The 16,638-nt window shown below is 38.0% G+C and overlaps 1 protein-coding gene across 4 annotated transcripts in view; it reads left to right on the forward strand.

Annotated features, from left to right (window-relative positions):
• Window positions 1–16,638, forward strand: part of JMY (junction mediating and regulatory protein, p53 cofactor) — a 74,326-nt gene that overhangs the window by 42,082 nt on the left and 15,606 nt on the right. For all 4 annotated transcript variants that reach the window (XR_008463795.1, XM_054185500.1, XM_054185501.1 and 1 more), the window contains exons 5-7: window positions 3,757–3,922; window positions 7,845–8,032; window positions 16,219–16,305. Coding sequence is in view for 3 of the 4 variants with exons in the window: in XM_054185500.1 (XP_054041475.1) it covers window positions 3,757–3,922; window positions 7,845–8,032; window positions 16,219–16,305 (441 nt within the window). In the remaining variant the exon portion in view is untranslated. The remainder of the gene's footprint in view (window positions 1–3,756; window positions 3,923–7,844; window positions 8,033–16,218; window positions 16,306–16,638) is intronic.

Raw genomic sequence — 16,638 nt, forward strand, 5'->3', positions numbered from 1 at the left:
TTTGAACAGACTTTTTTGTTTGAAGGATTTTGTGCATCACTGATACTTAGTCCCCATTTGCCAAGAGAAAGAAAGAGGTCAGGTATTTATGGTCACTTAAACCAGACTCACAGAAGTGAGTCACTTCACAGAAAATCCAAACTGAAATACCTTATTTGGCAAACCATTTAGCTACTGTTTTCTAGGCATAGAAGATAAAAAGAGGATATTCCTTTAAAAACACTAAAATGCTAGTGAAACTAATTTTTCACAGTTTAAGACAGAAAGAGTGATAAATCGGAACAAACCCCAGATCTTATTGTTTATAAGAAAACAGTTGGTGTTCAGCATGTTTTCTATGGATTTTGAACATTTAGTCTTGGAAAAGAAAAACTTTCTAAAACCAGTGGTGCATCCTTTTCAAGGGGAAAAGGTGGTTCTTCTAGTGTCTAAATTTTTTCTGATTGCCCGGGATACTAATTATAAGTGATCATCTCAAGCTCATTTTTTTTTTAATAATATCATATCCTGTAGTATCATGACCTAACTATAATTGACTCCTGATACTTGATTGGTTGGAGGAGTACTTTTGTTCTACAAGTTGCTAGGTATGAATTAGAACCTGCCTTTTATCAGTGGTTGGAGTGCTCCATGTCTCCCTTATAATCATTTAGAAATACTTTAAAATGCCTTTCACTTGGTTTTGAGTATGAGCTTCCACATTCACACTTAAAGACCTGAGGTTTTTTCTGAATTTTACTCCTTTCTTCTGAGATTTCTCGGACAGCACCAGTGATGAATTGAAATGAATACTCGAACTAGAGAACAGTCCAGATTCACTGTATTCTGACACTGTATTCTATTTGAACAGTAAGAGATTACTTAAAAGACTGGATAATAGGAAATGTAATAATAGCTATTAATATGAATTGCTAGGGGAAAAGTAATACAATTTTTTACCATGAACTGCAGGTTAGTTACTACTTTAAATGACAGGAGATGACAATGACTGTGGTCTTATAACCTAGTAGCAACGCAATTGAGCCATCAGTGCAACAGGGTGGTAGCAACAGATGCTTTTGGGTCTGTCAAATCAAGTATTTTCAGCAAAGGGAGAAGTGTTAGTGTCACTGCATGTGGACTTGTGAAATTTCATCTACACCTTTCTTCCATGTGTTTCTGATCACCCAAGAAAGATTAGTTCTAACTGGAACAGTTACAGGGAGGTCTACCACAATGACGCCAGGAATAACGAGTCTGTGTTACAGGAGGAGGTAGAGTTGTTTTGGCAAATAAAATGAAGGCTGAGATGATACAAAATTGCTCTCCACAAAAATATTAATGTGAATGAATATTAGGGACGAGCAACACGTGTTGCTGTTCAGAACTGGTGCAAGAACAAATGGTGTTATCTGATTACGAATATACTGGAAATAAGGAGGAAGTTTCCTGGCAGTTAAGTAGGAGTATCTGGAACAGACTTCCAGCGGGAGTAACAAACACTGAGTTTTGTGGAAGCTTTTTGGTTTGTTTTTGTTGTTACAGAAGCAGAATAAGAACAACAATAACAACATGGAAATTATTTTTAAGAACTCAGATTATGAAAGCAGTTCATTTTATGTTTATCGAAAGCATTCCATGGTGGTGGAAGGCTGGATTTGATGGCACTCACATCTGTATTCTGTGTTTGACTATTTTTCTATGAAATTTTGTTATCTATCCCTTTAGTATGTGTGTTCATAGTTCTTGTCAGAGCCTTTCTGTTTTAACTGTTATATCTTTATTACCAATATGTGGGTTTACGGATGATACATTTCTGCCCTGGAGCTAATAAGAAACCCAAGTTCCTGCTTCAGTTCTTCACTTAGTATGAAGGAGCCAATAAAGACTGTAAGGGCCGGAGAGATTAAATTAAATGTCTTGCTTGAGTTAACGCAAGAAGCTGTGGCATAGGAGGAAACTGAACACTGATCTCAGTTCCAATTCTTTGTCCAACTGCAAGATGTTTCTTTCTGGTAACATCCTCATGTTAAAGTGCTCTGTGTTTGTTTCACCATATTGATCAGCCTTGAGACCTACCAAGGATGCAGCAAACTAATTGTACAGATTAGATAGCAATTTGTATCATTAAGAATTGAACCACTCTTGAATTTTTAACAAAAATGCTGAAATTTTCCCATGAGTGAGGATATTGTTTTGAATTATCACACACATATAGCATCTCACGTAAAGTTTTAACATAAGTGGTTGAAATTAAAGGTCCCCATTTTTCTTTTTCATGAGGGGCTATTGTGTAGATAGCATATCTGCCTGAGAACCACATGACAATATTAATTTCCCATTGCTGTTGCACCTGAAAACTGAATATAGTTGTATTGTACCCTTAAAAAGACCAGGTAGCTGGCACCATCTCTCATGTATGCTTGTAGGGCTAAGAACCCAGTTGTCAGACAGGTCCTTTATCAGGCAGACACCATTGCAGCTGAATGAAATACTGAGCTGCTATAACTTGATTACCTGATACTTTTGAAGATGGCCTATTTATGTCTCTAAGCAGTCTTCATACAGAGTCTGTGGACTTAAATTAGGGAAAGTCTTTTTGTAAAGAAAAAAAAAAGTGTAAGTTTGAATGAATTTCACAGTTTAATGACAAAGCAAAAGTTCTTAGTTGTGGTAGAGGTTTGAATGAGACTGCCTTAATTTGGGGGGGAATCCCCTCCCTCCCCCAACAAACAAACTAAACCAAAAATCCCCCACCACATTTTGTTGCTGTGGTATATTTTTTTTACAATGAGAAAATCCTTTGAAAATGCCAAAACCCAGGATACCCTGCCTGACCAGTAAACATTATACCTCTTATGGAAAAACTGAAATGTTCGAGAGAATCAGTCTCTCTGTCTTGAAAACTAGCCTCTAATTCACTCCAAGAAAACTAGCTTCTAATTCACTCCAAATATGCCATCATTATGTCATTTACTGTTCTGGTCACAATTATCAATTTAATATGGAGTCAGAGTAATATCTTGTTACACCATTCCATCTTGGTGTCATATTGGACTGAAACACAAATTATACATCATTGATTGTAAGATTTATGATATTCACTTGAGGACTTATTGAGCCTTTCATGCTAATAGTTGACATACAAAAAATGCATTCAGTAAATATACAGTATAGTAGCAGAAATTTTTAAAACAGATGTTACAAGAATTGCTTCACAGGTCTCCAGTCTATCAATCTTACATAGAAAGCAGCGTAATATAGAGAATTGTTTCTTTAGTGTTTAATTGAGCTACGAAATCCACGTCAATGAGTAATAATGCGGGTGATAAAAGCACACATGCTATAAAAAAAGGGATAGGACAAATTTATGGAGTAAAATCTAGTAAGTATTTTGTATAAAAGGCAGCACTGGGACTTAAGCTGTGCTGCAAGCTGTGCTAGAGGCTGGTGAAAAATTTTAGGGAGGTATCACTGCACTGCCTACTATATTTCATCTTCCTGGGTATTTGTGGTTAACCTTTGTCTAAAACAGGGTGTTGAGTAACATAGGTCTTTGGTTTAATTCAGTACAGATATCTTTCTGTTTTAGTATAATTATGTTTAGACATACCTATCTTCTCCTCTTGATGTGTTCAATATTAACACATTACACTTAGTGTACCTGACTGTATCTAGCTGTAATAGTGAAGTCTGTGGTTTTGTTCTTATTATCGTGGAGTCATGTGGGGTTTTGTTTTTGTTTTTTCTCTTTTTTTTTTTTCTCTTTCCACTTAGATGCAGAGCCTGAAAGGTGGTACAGAAGCCATAGCCCATTTGGACCAGTTAGAAGCTGATTATTATGATCTACAGCTTCAATTATATGAAGTGCAGTTTGAGATCTTGAAATGTGAAGAGCTGCTGCTGACTGCACAACTTGAAAGCATCAGAAGACTGATGTCAGGTGCTTTATGCATTTTAATTAAGACATAATCTGTAAAAGATAATTCTCTTCTAAGAGCCTAGTAACGCGTGTGGGAATGAAATGAGAACAGATTCTTTACCATGAGAAGAACTGGATCTTCTAACATAAGTACTGTTAAATGAAAATTTACACCTGTTCATAAGGCATATAAATATACATGCAGAAGTTTTGGTCTAGTTCTCGTTGCCTGTGTTTGGAAATAAGCATATAAGATACTATGTAAGTTTTGTAAAACTAAGTTCAGGGAGGAAGAAATACCTTAATTATTGGACTTGTCTCATTAAAAATTTGCATTGGTTATCATTCATTTCTTTGAAGTGATTGGTTTCAAAAGGTATTCCTGCAAGTCAGAGTGCTTCAGCTAGACTTTGAAGCTTGTTGTATTGCCTTCTGACTAATTTAGAGCAGTGATGAAGACCGTATGTTTCCAGAACCTGCTATACTTTGTGTAGTTGCAAACTATGGAAATGACACAGGTAAATCATACAGCATTTTTGGATCTGGTTCTGTCCTTTGGACCTTTCTATAGTTAATGCTTTTATTCACACAAGCTCTGTTTTATTGTTTAGTGCATAGGGCTTGCATAGGAAATTTTGTTACAGATAGTAAGGTCACTTAAGAGAGATCTGAAGCTGGATTGTATTGTGAGTTGCTCGTGGAAAAATAGAAAACATAGGTCTCACGGATTCTTGCTGTTATGTTAATCTCCTCCTTTTAGGCTTGGGATGGCAACAACTGTAACTGCATGTATGGAAGACGAGGATTGAAAACTCTGTAAATGACTTGAAGAAATGTGGCAGCTTTGACTGGGTGCCTCTGTGGAGAGCTAGTTAGTGCTTTAGAGAGAGGTAGCTTTTGTACTTGAGAAACTAGATGTTTAATTTTGGTACTGAAGACATGGTATGGTTTGCTTACCTATGAACCAAAGGAGGTTCATAGGGTGGCTTGAACGGGAGGCTGAGAAGGAATGTGTATCAAAATACTTTCTCTTTGATATAGTGATGGTAAAACCTCAGGGCCCACAGAGATTAAGCCTGCTGTTACAACAAAGGTTATTACGGCTTGTCACTAATGTTTTCTCCAGAAATTTGAAAAAAAAAAACAAAAAACCAAACCCAAAACCCCAACCTCGCAACCTGACGCAAAATAAAACAAAAACCCCAGTCAGCTAACCAACCAACCCTCTCCTTCACCAATGGCAGCAAAGGAGATCACTGTTCTGGCTTTCTTTGCTGTTTTAAATCTGTGTCATTTTTTGTTTTTTTTCTCTATTAAAGACTTCTGTCTACGTTAGAAGGAATTACTGTTTTTTAACAACACTCAGTTAATATCCCATCGGACAGAAAATGAAAAATATAGTTCTTAACGTGTGGGAATTTTGTTCAAAGGATGATGTTACCTCTTCGGACTTTACTTAGGTGGATAAAACAATTAATGTGAAGAATGTGACCCGGAAGTGGCTGCATCTCTCCAAGACTGTTAAGCACCTAATCTGAATGAAAGCATCTAAAACATTTAGTAGTCTTTTAATATGTGTTGTTTCCTATGCAGTCAGAGAGAAAAGAATGGTCTGTTGCATCTTCTGTTAGGCTTCCCTTTTAAACTGTACTTAATCAGTAAAGTAATAGCCTTTTAATTGTGCACATCTGTATGATTTGAAGTACATGTGTCTAACTGATGTGTAGAGACTGTTGCTATTCTTTACTCTCTGACTGTATTGGCTGTGCAGGGGTCTTTCAGAGAGTTTTGGATTCTGTTTTGATTTGAGGGACATCTGCAGCACTGCTAATGAAGTCCCAACAGAATTTTTTGAGAGCGCGGTTTGATTTGACTGCCAGGTGTTTGTTTTGATTTGATTTGGAAGAAAAACATTTTCTTTTGCAAATTTGGCTCATTGGATCTGAAAAGTATCGAATGATAATAGATCGTCATATTATAAATAACAGTAGTAGGTTTTTACTGTCATTAACTGAATACCTGAATATTTGGTTCAAATACTGAACTTCAATACTGAAGTTCACAAACTGTGAATTTTATTAGGTTACAATTTTAAAGGGTATTTCCTATCTGTACAAACTATTTGTACATCATTGTAAGATGGTTTTGTGGTGGATGCATTGCAAGTCAACAGAGAATGTGATGGTAGGTTCCTGCTTTGGTTGGAGGGTAGGTTGAGTGAGTGAAAATGGTGTGGATTGTATCTACAAATGAATAATTCTGAACGTTTTATTTTAAGTGGCTGAGTTGTTAGAATCTTAAGTACTTACCAAATTTATAGACATTTCAAAAACTCAAAAGCTGTTTGTAGAAAAGTCTTGGAATGTTTGATGGAGGTTGCAATAGAGTTGCCAAGGTTGGTTGGTTGTTTTTTTTTTCCAAACAGTAAAACGTAATTTAACATTGTGTTTTAGAACTGGTAGATTTGACTCGTTTGCAGCTGAGCAATTGGGGTTTGACTTGTAAATTCCTGCTTTTAACTCTACATGAAAGTGTTCTAATACAAAATTTGGGTGTAAATTCTCCCATGGCATGTGAGTGCATAGACAAATACAATTGTTGTTAGTCATGAGTCTTATTTTTACTCATTTACTCATTGATGTCTCAGAGCAGTTTCTAGTGACTTCGCAGTTTTACATATGGATGCAACTTTGCAACTTTGTGTGTGTGTTTTGTTGGTGTTTTTTTTTTTTTTTTTTAACTGAGCACTGACGTAAAAAATCTAGTAGGTCTGGGGTGTTTATTAGTTTTCATGTTAAGGTTACTTTAGTGCTGTGCTTTCTTCTCTGGTCCTGCCATGTCTTCTGCTAAGCTGAAATTAGCATGGCAGTCAGAATTTTGATTGCAGCAGAGACTGTACACACAAACTACATGAAGTAATGACAGCTTTTAAAATGCACAATGTACTGAAGAAAACCCTGCCTCTCTCCCCAGATAATCTAGTAGCAGAAGTAGGAGGTCTTGCTGAAAGTAGCTGGTGAAGTTGACAAGGTTTGGTAGTGCTGCAGAGACACTTGACAGTCATTCCAGCTGTATCTGCTTGTTTCAGCCAGCAGTAATGCATATCCCTCTTGGTGTATCACAAAAATATACTACTTGCTAGGCCAGTGAAGTAAGGAAAAAGAGGCCTTTGCTGCTTCTTCATCCCCACATTCTGCAAGGATTTATAATCATCACTCTTTCCTTCCTGGCAAGAGATGATAGGGCAGCATTCAGAGATGAGCTCAATGTTATGCCGAATTCTTCACTCGGGAGGCTAAAAATCATGAGTGTTGATAAAAGTATTAGTAATGACGTCCTTTCAGGCCTGTAATGCTTTGAAGAATTGCCTTGAAGTTACCCTCCCTCTGCTGCCTCTGAGCAGAAGCAGTGCCTGGGAGGTCAAAAACCTCCGAAGAGAGGATTTTTGGTGTTTTGTTGTGTTATTCCCCTTTCATGAAATTAATAGTCGGTTGTGGTAGAAGAATCTCGTGCCAAAGACTTCAGAAAGAGTCTGTATATCCTGATGTTTGTAGAAGAGACCAGAGGATATTATTGCACATCGTGGGTCCCTTGTATTAGTTAAGATACCCAAAGACGTGAGTGGATGTTGTGATGAAGTTAGCCTACAGACACAGACATATATTTACAGATTAATTTGTTTTTTAATGTTCTGAGCTTATCTGAATACCTGGCTGTGCTTCATTGCTATTGATTTCTGTTCCTCATATAAATTTTAGAGCCCTCAGTGCTTTGCTACGTGGTGCTTTTCCTCTGACCTTTTGATAGTCCTCTGGAAGGACTATGGCATTCTTCTATCTTAAACCTTGCAACTCAGTGGGAGGGTTGTTGTTGAACAAAACAAAATGTTGATCAGATACAAACTATTGATTTGACTTTTTCATTGCTGACATTTTTAAAACAGAGAAGAGAGATGAAGTGGTATATTATGACACTTTCGAAAGTATGGAAGCTATGCTTGAAAAAGAGGATATGACAACATCTATACACTTGCAAAAAGAGGAGCTGCAAAAGTTGCAACAAAAAATCCGCCAGCTGGAAGCAAGGCGTGGACGTATTTCAGCCAAGAAAGCCTACCTCAGAAATAAGAAGGTATTATTAAATTGCAAATTTCTAGCATAACTAGCAAATTTAATAAAACTTCAAAAGGTTTAATTTCAGATACAACTGCTAAGTCTCCCAGAATTTTTGTGGGTTATATTTACTAGTTACTAAAAGTTGTTCTGTAGATTACCAAATACAATAGCATGTATTATTAAATTAATATATTTAAGATATAGTTTAGCTTTAAAGGAACTTTTAATTACTTTGAAGTCAACAAATAAACTTGTTTCTATTAACTAATCAGAATACTTTCATGTGGAAAGTACATGACAGAATGCATGTTTTTACAGAGAGTAGTGTTATATATATTTGTAGAAGAGAATTCTCAAGGGTGTTTTCCACTGAGGAATTCTATTTTCATTCTCTTACCTGGTGCTTTTCAATTTATGTCATGTGTCATTGATACTCTGTATTCAACAGATATATATGAAGTCCAGTATATATTCTTAATTTGTAAAACTAGGTGTGCTGTTCTGGGCCACTTGCCTTTTTCATGTGTTACATGATTGTAACGTGTTGTGCAGAAAATTGTTTTAATATAGCTAATGTTTTGAAATTGTGTATCAAGTGGATGTAAATATGTTCATTCCCTTTTTCCAGAATGACTTGTTTATTGTTCCGTTGCAGTTACATCAGTATGCATTATTAATGACTGAGATACCTCAGAAGAGAGCAGATAAAAGTTTTGAGAGAGCGTTGTAATAATTATAAAATAGGTTTGCACCCCATACTATATACTCTAAGGCTATGCAGAAGTCTCAGTTGAGACCTCATTCTAGATTGGGTTCAGGGGTTGGTGCGGTTGCATGTTCCCAGCCATGTCCCTTGATGTGAGAGATAACTCCTTTATATAAAGAGTTCAAGTAGATTGAGGGTAGAAGACTTCAGGTCTTGCCTCCTCTTCACAACTAATATATCTATTTCTGTACCTGAATCTGAAGCATAACAGAGCAAGCAAGAGAGCAGTAGTTTTGTAGATACACTTTATATTTTGGCTTTTTTATATATTTCTTCAATCACTGTCCTGTCTCAGATAAACACAATATAGAGAAGACTGCAAATAAATTATGATTCAAGAAATGTCTACTGCCAGCCAGTTATGGGAAGTAGTTAGTTCAGAGTCATTGAGTTTGTTTTAGGTGAGTTTGTAAAAAGAAAACATATCAAGAAACTGGGATTTTTAGTACTTTAAGGAATAGATCCAATCTGTCATGTTATGCTAATTAATATAGACTACATTATAGTAGTTAATGCTGTTTCCTTCTGAATATGAAAAGACTCTGCTGGCATCTTGCAGTAGTCAAACCTGTTTAAAAGTGATGGCCTGGTTGCTGTTCCTTACTTAACTTACAGGAGTTAACAAGTCAAGAAGCAACCCTAAAGCAGGAGTAGAGATTTTTTAGCATGCCTTCTTTATCTATATAATGAACTAGTCACCTTCAATTGGCTTATTTGTTTCAAAGGTATGCTATGATAAAATACCTTTGTTTAAGCTGAAGGAATTAGTTCCAGGCTGTAACACTAGTGGCAGTATGCCTACTTGTGCACTGAGGCACGATGCAGAGTTGTCCTGGTACTGTTGCTCATCTGGGTCTGTGTACAGGAGTAGTGTAGTCATGTCTGCTCAACATTGTGCTGGAGGAATGTGACTGTACTGCTTCAGGACCTGAGGTAATGACTCCATGTGGAACGTCACTGCTGGACATCACAGCATGGACATCACAGCGCTCTCAGAACTGGTATCAGCTCTCTGCTAATTTCATTGCCCAGTGTAGCATTATCTGCCATTGAGTGCTGCAGTGAGATGCTTAGCTTCCAGCTTCTAAACAAATCACAGAGTAGAATAACACGTTTTTAAACTTGCAGGGTGAAATCCTACATTTTTATTTGAGCAAAAGGATAAGCAGAATCAGTTGTTGTGTGCCATTTTGTGGCATTGGGCAGTAAAGAACATAGCCATTGTGATGGATGTTTATGTTAGAGGTATTTTCTGTAGCTGCCCTTATTACTGACGAGTAACGCAGAACTCTGTTAAGCTTACTAGTAATTACCTGAAAATCAAGACTTGTGGCTTTGATTCAAAAATAAAGAAGCTTTGTGTCCTGAGTGACCATTCTAGCAATACTGCAAAACAATGTTAATGAACACTGTTTATGGTGCCTGGTGTGTGAGTAGTTGTACTTTACAAAACTGTGAGGAAGAAAGGGTTCTTGCTCTCAAGAGTTTAAGTTAACCATGCAGAACAAAGATACAGATGGGATGCAGAAGCAGACTAGATGGTGAGAATGAGGGCAGTGATGATTGCATACTAAGTGGAGAAAAGAATGAGTTTTTCAGGGTGCATTTGGAAAGTACATACTATGTGGTAAATCTCTTTCTCAAAGTCTGTCTGTCTCGCTCAATTAAGAAACATTTATTGTTGAACTGAGATGAGAGGCTACTTAATGCTTTTCAGATTGTGTTCCTGACCATGCTTGTTTCAGCAAAGTATCTCAAAGCAGAACTGTAAACAAGTGTTCTGGTTTGGATTGGGTTGATGAGATTTTGGTGTTTTGTTTTTGTCTTTTTCTATTTTTTTTTTTTAACCTTGTCGGTTCTGTAGTTGAAAACAAAAAGCAAGCTGTGCATTAAGTGGTGTATATCACAGTCTTGTGATACATAGAATCATAGAATCACGGGGTTGGAAGGGACTTCTGGAGATCATCTAGTCCAACCCCCTGCCAGAGCAGGGTCACCTCGAGCAGGTTGCACAGGAACGCGTCCAGGCGGGTTCTGAATGTCTCCAGAGATGGAGACTCCACCACCTCTCTGGGCAGCCTGTCCCAGTGCTCTGCCACCCTCAGGGTAAAGAAGTTCCTCCTCATGTTTAGGTGGAACTTCCTATGCTCATGTTTGTGCCCATTACCTCTTGTCCTGCTGCTGAGCACCACTGAAAAGAGCCTGGCCCCATCCTCCTGACACCCACCCTTTAAGTGTTTATAAGCATTGATAAGGTCCCCCCTCAGTCATCTCTTTTCCAGACTGAAAAGACCCAAATCCCTCAGCCTTTCTTCATAAGAGAGGTGTTCCAGTCCCCTAATCATCTTTGTAGCCCTTTGCTGCACCCCCCCCAGCAGTTCCCTGTCCTTCTTGAACCAGGGAGCCCACAGCTGGACACAGTACTCCAGGTGCGGCCTCACCAGGGCAGAGTAGAGGGGGAGGATGACCTCCCTCGACCTGCTGGCCACACTCTTCTTGAGGCACTCCAGGATGCCATTGGCCTTCTTGGCCACAAGGGCCCCTTGCTGGCTCATGGTCATCCTGTTGTCCACCAGGACTCCCAGGTCTCTTTCAGCTGAGCTGCTCTCCAGCAGGTCAGCCCCCAACCTGTACTGGTCCATGGGGTTATGCCTCCTCAGGTGCAGCACCCTACACTTGCCCTTGTTGAATTTCATAAGGTTCCTCTCTGCCCAATCTCCAACCTGTCCAGGTCCCTCTCTGTGTGGTGGCACAGCCTTCTGCTGTGTCAGCCACCCCTCCCAGCTTTGTGTCACCAGCAAACTTGCTGAGGGTGCACTCTATCCCTTCATCCAGGTCATTGATGGATATATTGAACAGGACTGGACCCAGTACTGACCCCTGGGGAACACCACCTATTACCGTCTTTGTTCATTATAAGGTTTTTGGCAACTGAAGATTCCCTTAGAAGAATGCCTCCTTTCTAGCAGCAGATATGATTAAGAAAACAATAGGAAATGATTCTCTATTATCAGTTTTTATTTTTTGGAGGAAGTCATTTCATCATCCGGGTGTTTGAAAATCTTTTACATTTAGGAAGTAACACAGTGAAAGGGAATCAGTTACTCTACACATGTAGAATAAGACTGTATGTAATATAAATATAAACTTCTGTAACTGTAGTCTCTTTTCATTTTATTTTTCAGAAATTCCTTCCCTCTTTTGGCAGTTGATGCCTTTATTTTTTAACGATGTTGTCAAATATTTGTACCAAACCTTTATTTAGAAAGTTTTGCTAAAGGTGTGTTAGAAACCTTCATCAGTTGTAATTCTGAATAACTGAGCTAGCATTTTTTAAATCCACGGTTTCAGTGAGGTTGATGTTCTTTCACTGTATGTACTACCATGATTATAAACTCTTTATTCTCATATTTTCTATACAAACCGATTTTGCATTTCTTAGGCAATCATTTCTTGTGTTTCTTTTTGTAGATGGCAGTGAGTTAGTTATACAAAAACAAGATTTTAATAGCGGTCTTATTATTTTTATTCTGGAAAGCTAGTTATGGATTTTTCATGCAGATTATTGCTATTGTTATCCCAGTCTACCCCCTGCTGGCTGCACAGAGGTATTAATTAGGTTATCATATGGAACAAGCCGCTGTTTTATTAGGGAGCTAGATTAATAGCAAAGAGCCAAGGTTAAAAAGATGGTATAGAAGGCATTTAGAAAAAATATCTTCCAAAAAACAGAATTGTGAAGAAATGGAATTATTTTACACCCAGGAAGAGTATTCTTTATCATGAGCGGACTGGGAGAAGCACCTGGTAGGTGAAGCAGTTTGGGGTGTGTTCGTAATGTCTGTTTTGATCTTAGGAACCTTCCTCAAATGCTGCTGTGTCCATTTAACGGGACGCTTTTACTACTTTGCAAGCCTACTGTTTAAAAGCATAGCCCACACCAAAACAGGTCTTACGTAGATTCAGTGACATCTGGCATAGGGTTACTTGTATGTTTTCATATTATTATTATTATTACTAACATAACTATACAGAATGCTTACGGTAAAATATGTTTTCTGTACATACTAGAGCTTACTAAATGAGAAGCTAACCTTTTAATTGGGATGCTTTTCAATCTGAAAGCAAGGATCACTGGAACTAATTAAATGTAATACTAATGCAGATCTCTTTTACATATATTATATTCTAGTCTTAAACATGGTAGTTTATCCAGTGATGAGGCTTGAAATGGTTCCTCAGCTCTCCCTTTTTGTCTCTTTAATAAACTATAATTTGATACTGTGAAATCAGTCAGGTGATTAAAAGGGAAACACACATTACTTCTTGATGCTCTCAGTTCCATACAGTTGGTCAACATCTTTCTTGACACATTGCTCTCACTGGAAATAGGGCTTCTGCTTTGTCAGTGCTGAGAAGGAAGGACTACTTCACATGTGCAGCAGGCTGTATTCCCGCTCATACACCCACTTATGTTTTCTTTTTTTTGCCAGAGATTGTTGGTTTATGTTCAATTTGTAATCTGCCATAATCATCCAGATCATTTTCCTTAATGCTGCCACCTGGCTGTTTTTTCTTCTTCATCCTTTGTTTGCAGTCACTTAATCTTGTCAACAACTACAACCCTACATTTGTCCCTATGAAATTGCAACCTTGTTTTCTTTTTTTTTTTTATTTAGACCATTTTTGTAATTAGTTAAAATGATTTGGATATCTAATCCTGTGCTGCAGCATGTTTTCAGTCTCTCCTAGTCTTGTTTATTATTTCAAGTCATAGAGATCTAATTACATTAAAGTAGGTTGTTTATTAGTACAAAGTCAGCACCAAATAGGTTTTGGTCTGGTTTATCCTCTTTACATGCTTAAAATATCTTTCATTGTCGCTCCTAATCAGAAAGATTTAAATAGTAGTGCTAAAGAGAAAATGTTCCATGTTTCATGTGCCTCCCTAGTATTTGAGACATGTTAAAAAAAAAACCAAACCAAACCTAATATACACTTTCTTATTATTTTATAATACTTTTTTATATATTGTAATACATATTCCTCATTATTTTGGAAGACCTTTAATGGAACTTAACACATAAAAAGGGAATAAACTATAAAGGTAAATCAGTAGTATTATAAAAAGTTTTTCAGATTCTCTAATAATATTCTGAAGCTATTGCTGTGTCTCTGAAATGCAGAAATGAGGTAGTTCATACTTTTGCAGTGACAAATTAAATGGATTACTTTGCCAGCTGTATTAATTAAACTCTTTTCATCAGGGAAAACAAATCCACAAATGTAAAACCCAGCAGTGTTTGTATATATACCTCTGATGAAGCTTGGACAGCTTTTGTCAGAACGTTACATATATACAGTGGCAACATTGGTGGTCTTACTGTTTAGATTCAAGATAGCATAGTACTGAAACACTGGCTACCTTTTTACGTGATCACAGTATGTCTGTAGTCAGCTTGTAGAAGAACATAGCTTTTTCTGCATTTCCAAGTGCCCAAAATTGTGGGCTTTTTTTAGCCCTTCCCTCCTTTTTATGTCTTTCTGCCACTACTGTAGTATCTTACTTGATGGCTGATAACTCCATCAGCTGCCCCAAGCAATGGCAAAACTCCTGTCTGTCTCCACTCAATTAAGTCAAACTGACTGACGCCTGGGAACCCCATCTCTTTGGTGTTCTGGCTGCAGTCGAACTCCAGCCTGCTTCCTAACACTGCCCTCTCTTACACAGCCATGAGATCAGTTTCTAATTACAAATATGACTTTGTGCTTGTACTGGGCCTAAATTCATTGACCACGCTGTCTGATTTCCTGGTCTTCAGTATTGTCCTATGAAGTTACCTGTCTTGTCACTACTCCAAATTCCTGCACGTCCTCTTGATGGTAGGAAGACTCTACAGAGGGATCTGGACAGGCTAGATCAATGGGACGAGGCCAATGGTATGAGGTTCAACAAGGCCAAATGCTGGGTCCTGCACTTGGGTCACAACAACCCCGTGCAGTGCTACAGGCTTGGGGAAGAGTGGCTGGAAAGCTGCCTGGAGGAAAAAGACCTGGAGGTGTTGGTCAACAGCCAGCTGAATATGAGCCAGCAGTGTGCCCAAGTGGCCAAGAAGGCCAACAGCATCCTGGCCACACTGTTTCTAATACAAGCCAGCAGGACTAGGGAAGTGATTGTCTCCCTGTACTCAGCACTGGTGAGGCCGTATCTCCAATACTGTGTCCAGTTTTGGGTCCTTCACTACAAGAAAGACATTGAGGTGCTGGAGCGGGTCCAGAGAAGGGCAACAAAGCTGGTGAGGGGTCTAGAGCACAAGTCTTATGAGAAGCGGCTGAGGGAACTGGTGTGTTTTAGCCTGGAGAAAAGGAGTCTGAGGGGGAGACCTTCTCACTCTCTACAACTACCTAAAAAGAGGTTGTAGCGAGGTGGGGGTCTGTCTCTTCTCCCAAGTAACAAGTGACATGACAAGAGGAAATGGCCTCAAGTTATGCCATGGGAGGTTTAGATTGGGTATTAGGAAAAATTTCTTCACTGAAAGGGTTGTCAAGCATTGGAACAGGCTGCCCATGGAAGCGGTGGAGTCACCATCCCTGGAGGTATTTGAAAGACGTGTAGACATAGTACTTAGGGACATGGTTTGTAGTAACGGGGCAGTGCTAGGTTAACAGTTGGACTCGATGATCTTAAAGGTCTCTTCCAACTTAAATGTTTCTATGATTCTGTGCCTTTGTTTGTAACATACTTAATTCAGTTCTTTTTATATTATCTCACTGAAGTTTGCGTCTTTCTGTTTCTGGTCATCTGATGTAACATGGCCTGTTTTCTGTTTGCTTTTTTTTTTTTTTAACCTGTTCTTATTTGCAAGTAATGTAATAAATGCTTGTTTTTAAACCAGATGTTACACATGTGAACCTGCTTGTATAATTAGTGAACCTGCTTATGCATGCGTAAAATTGCAACAACTTTATTAATGTTTATGCTTGCAGATTGTATGTCCAAAAGATGAACTGACACTTTTAAATGGGAAGCTGCCTAGTTGCATGAAGATAAAGACGTAATACATTTGAGAGTTAGTTATTATCCTGGTATACAAATACATGGAGTTAAACTTCGGTTTTATGAAGTATTTGACAAGTTGGTTTTTGTTGCTGCTTTTGTACTGGTGTTGTAGAACAGACTTTTCAAGCAGCTGTTACTTGTCTGTATTCTTTAGACAGTTAAAAGTAATAGGTTTGGGTTTGTCTGTCTTGGTTTTGTTTCCATTTTATGGTTTTATTTGTAAGTTAAATTGGCTTGGTTATATTAGCTTGTCTGAGATAGGCTTTGTAATTTTTATTTTTAAGATTCTTAATGCTATTTGCTAAATATGATATGATACCCTGTAAATTGATATTTAAAATTCGTATTTTGTAGATAACATTTTATGTTTCTACAGGAGATTTGTATTGCAAAGCATAATGAAAGGATCCAGCAGCGTCACCAGAGTGAGGAGGAATACAAAACGCACCATACTGTTCAGCTAGTAAGTTTGAGTTTCCTGCTGTTGAGTTTAGCCTTTAGTTAATAGCTTGCATTGCTGCTTATACATTCGGAGTAATAGCTGTTTTAAAAAGATGGTGTGTATCCCTGACCTTTGTACCATGGATTTCTGTATCATATTATGCTGGTAAAGGGGAGACTATTGCTGTGTTAGGATGACATTGAACCCAAGCAAATAGAAGAGTTCTTAATGCTAAGTTCACAGTCTAATGACAAAGTGATTACTTCTAGGGTTAGTCTGCATACAGTGTGTTATCATGTGCACATAGATAATTCCGGACATCTCAGTACAGCGTCAGATATGCTGAGATAAGAA

This window comes from Rissa tridactyla, chromosome Z, assembly GCF_028500815.1.
Source record: "Rissa tridactyla isolate bRisTri1 chromosome Z, bRisTri1.patW.cur.20221130, whole genome shotgun sequence".
NCBI classification, from domain to species: domain Eukaryota; kingdom Metazoa; phylum Chordata; class Aves; order Charadriiformes; family Laridae; genus Rissa; species Rissa tridactyla.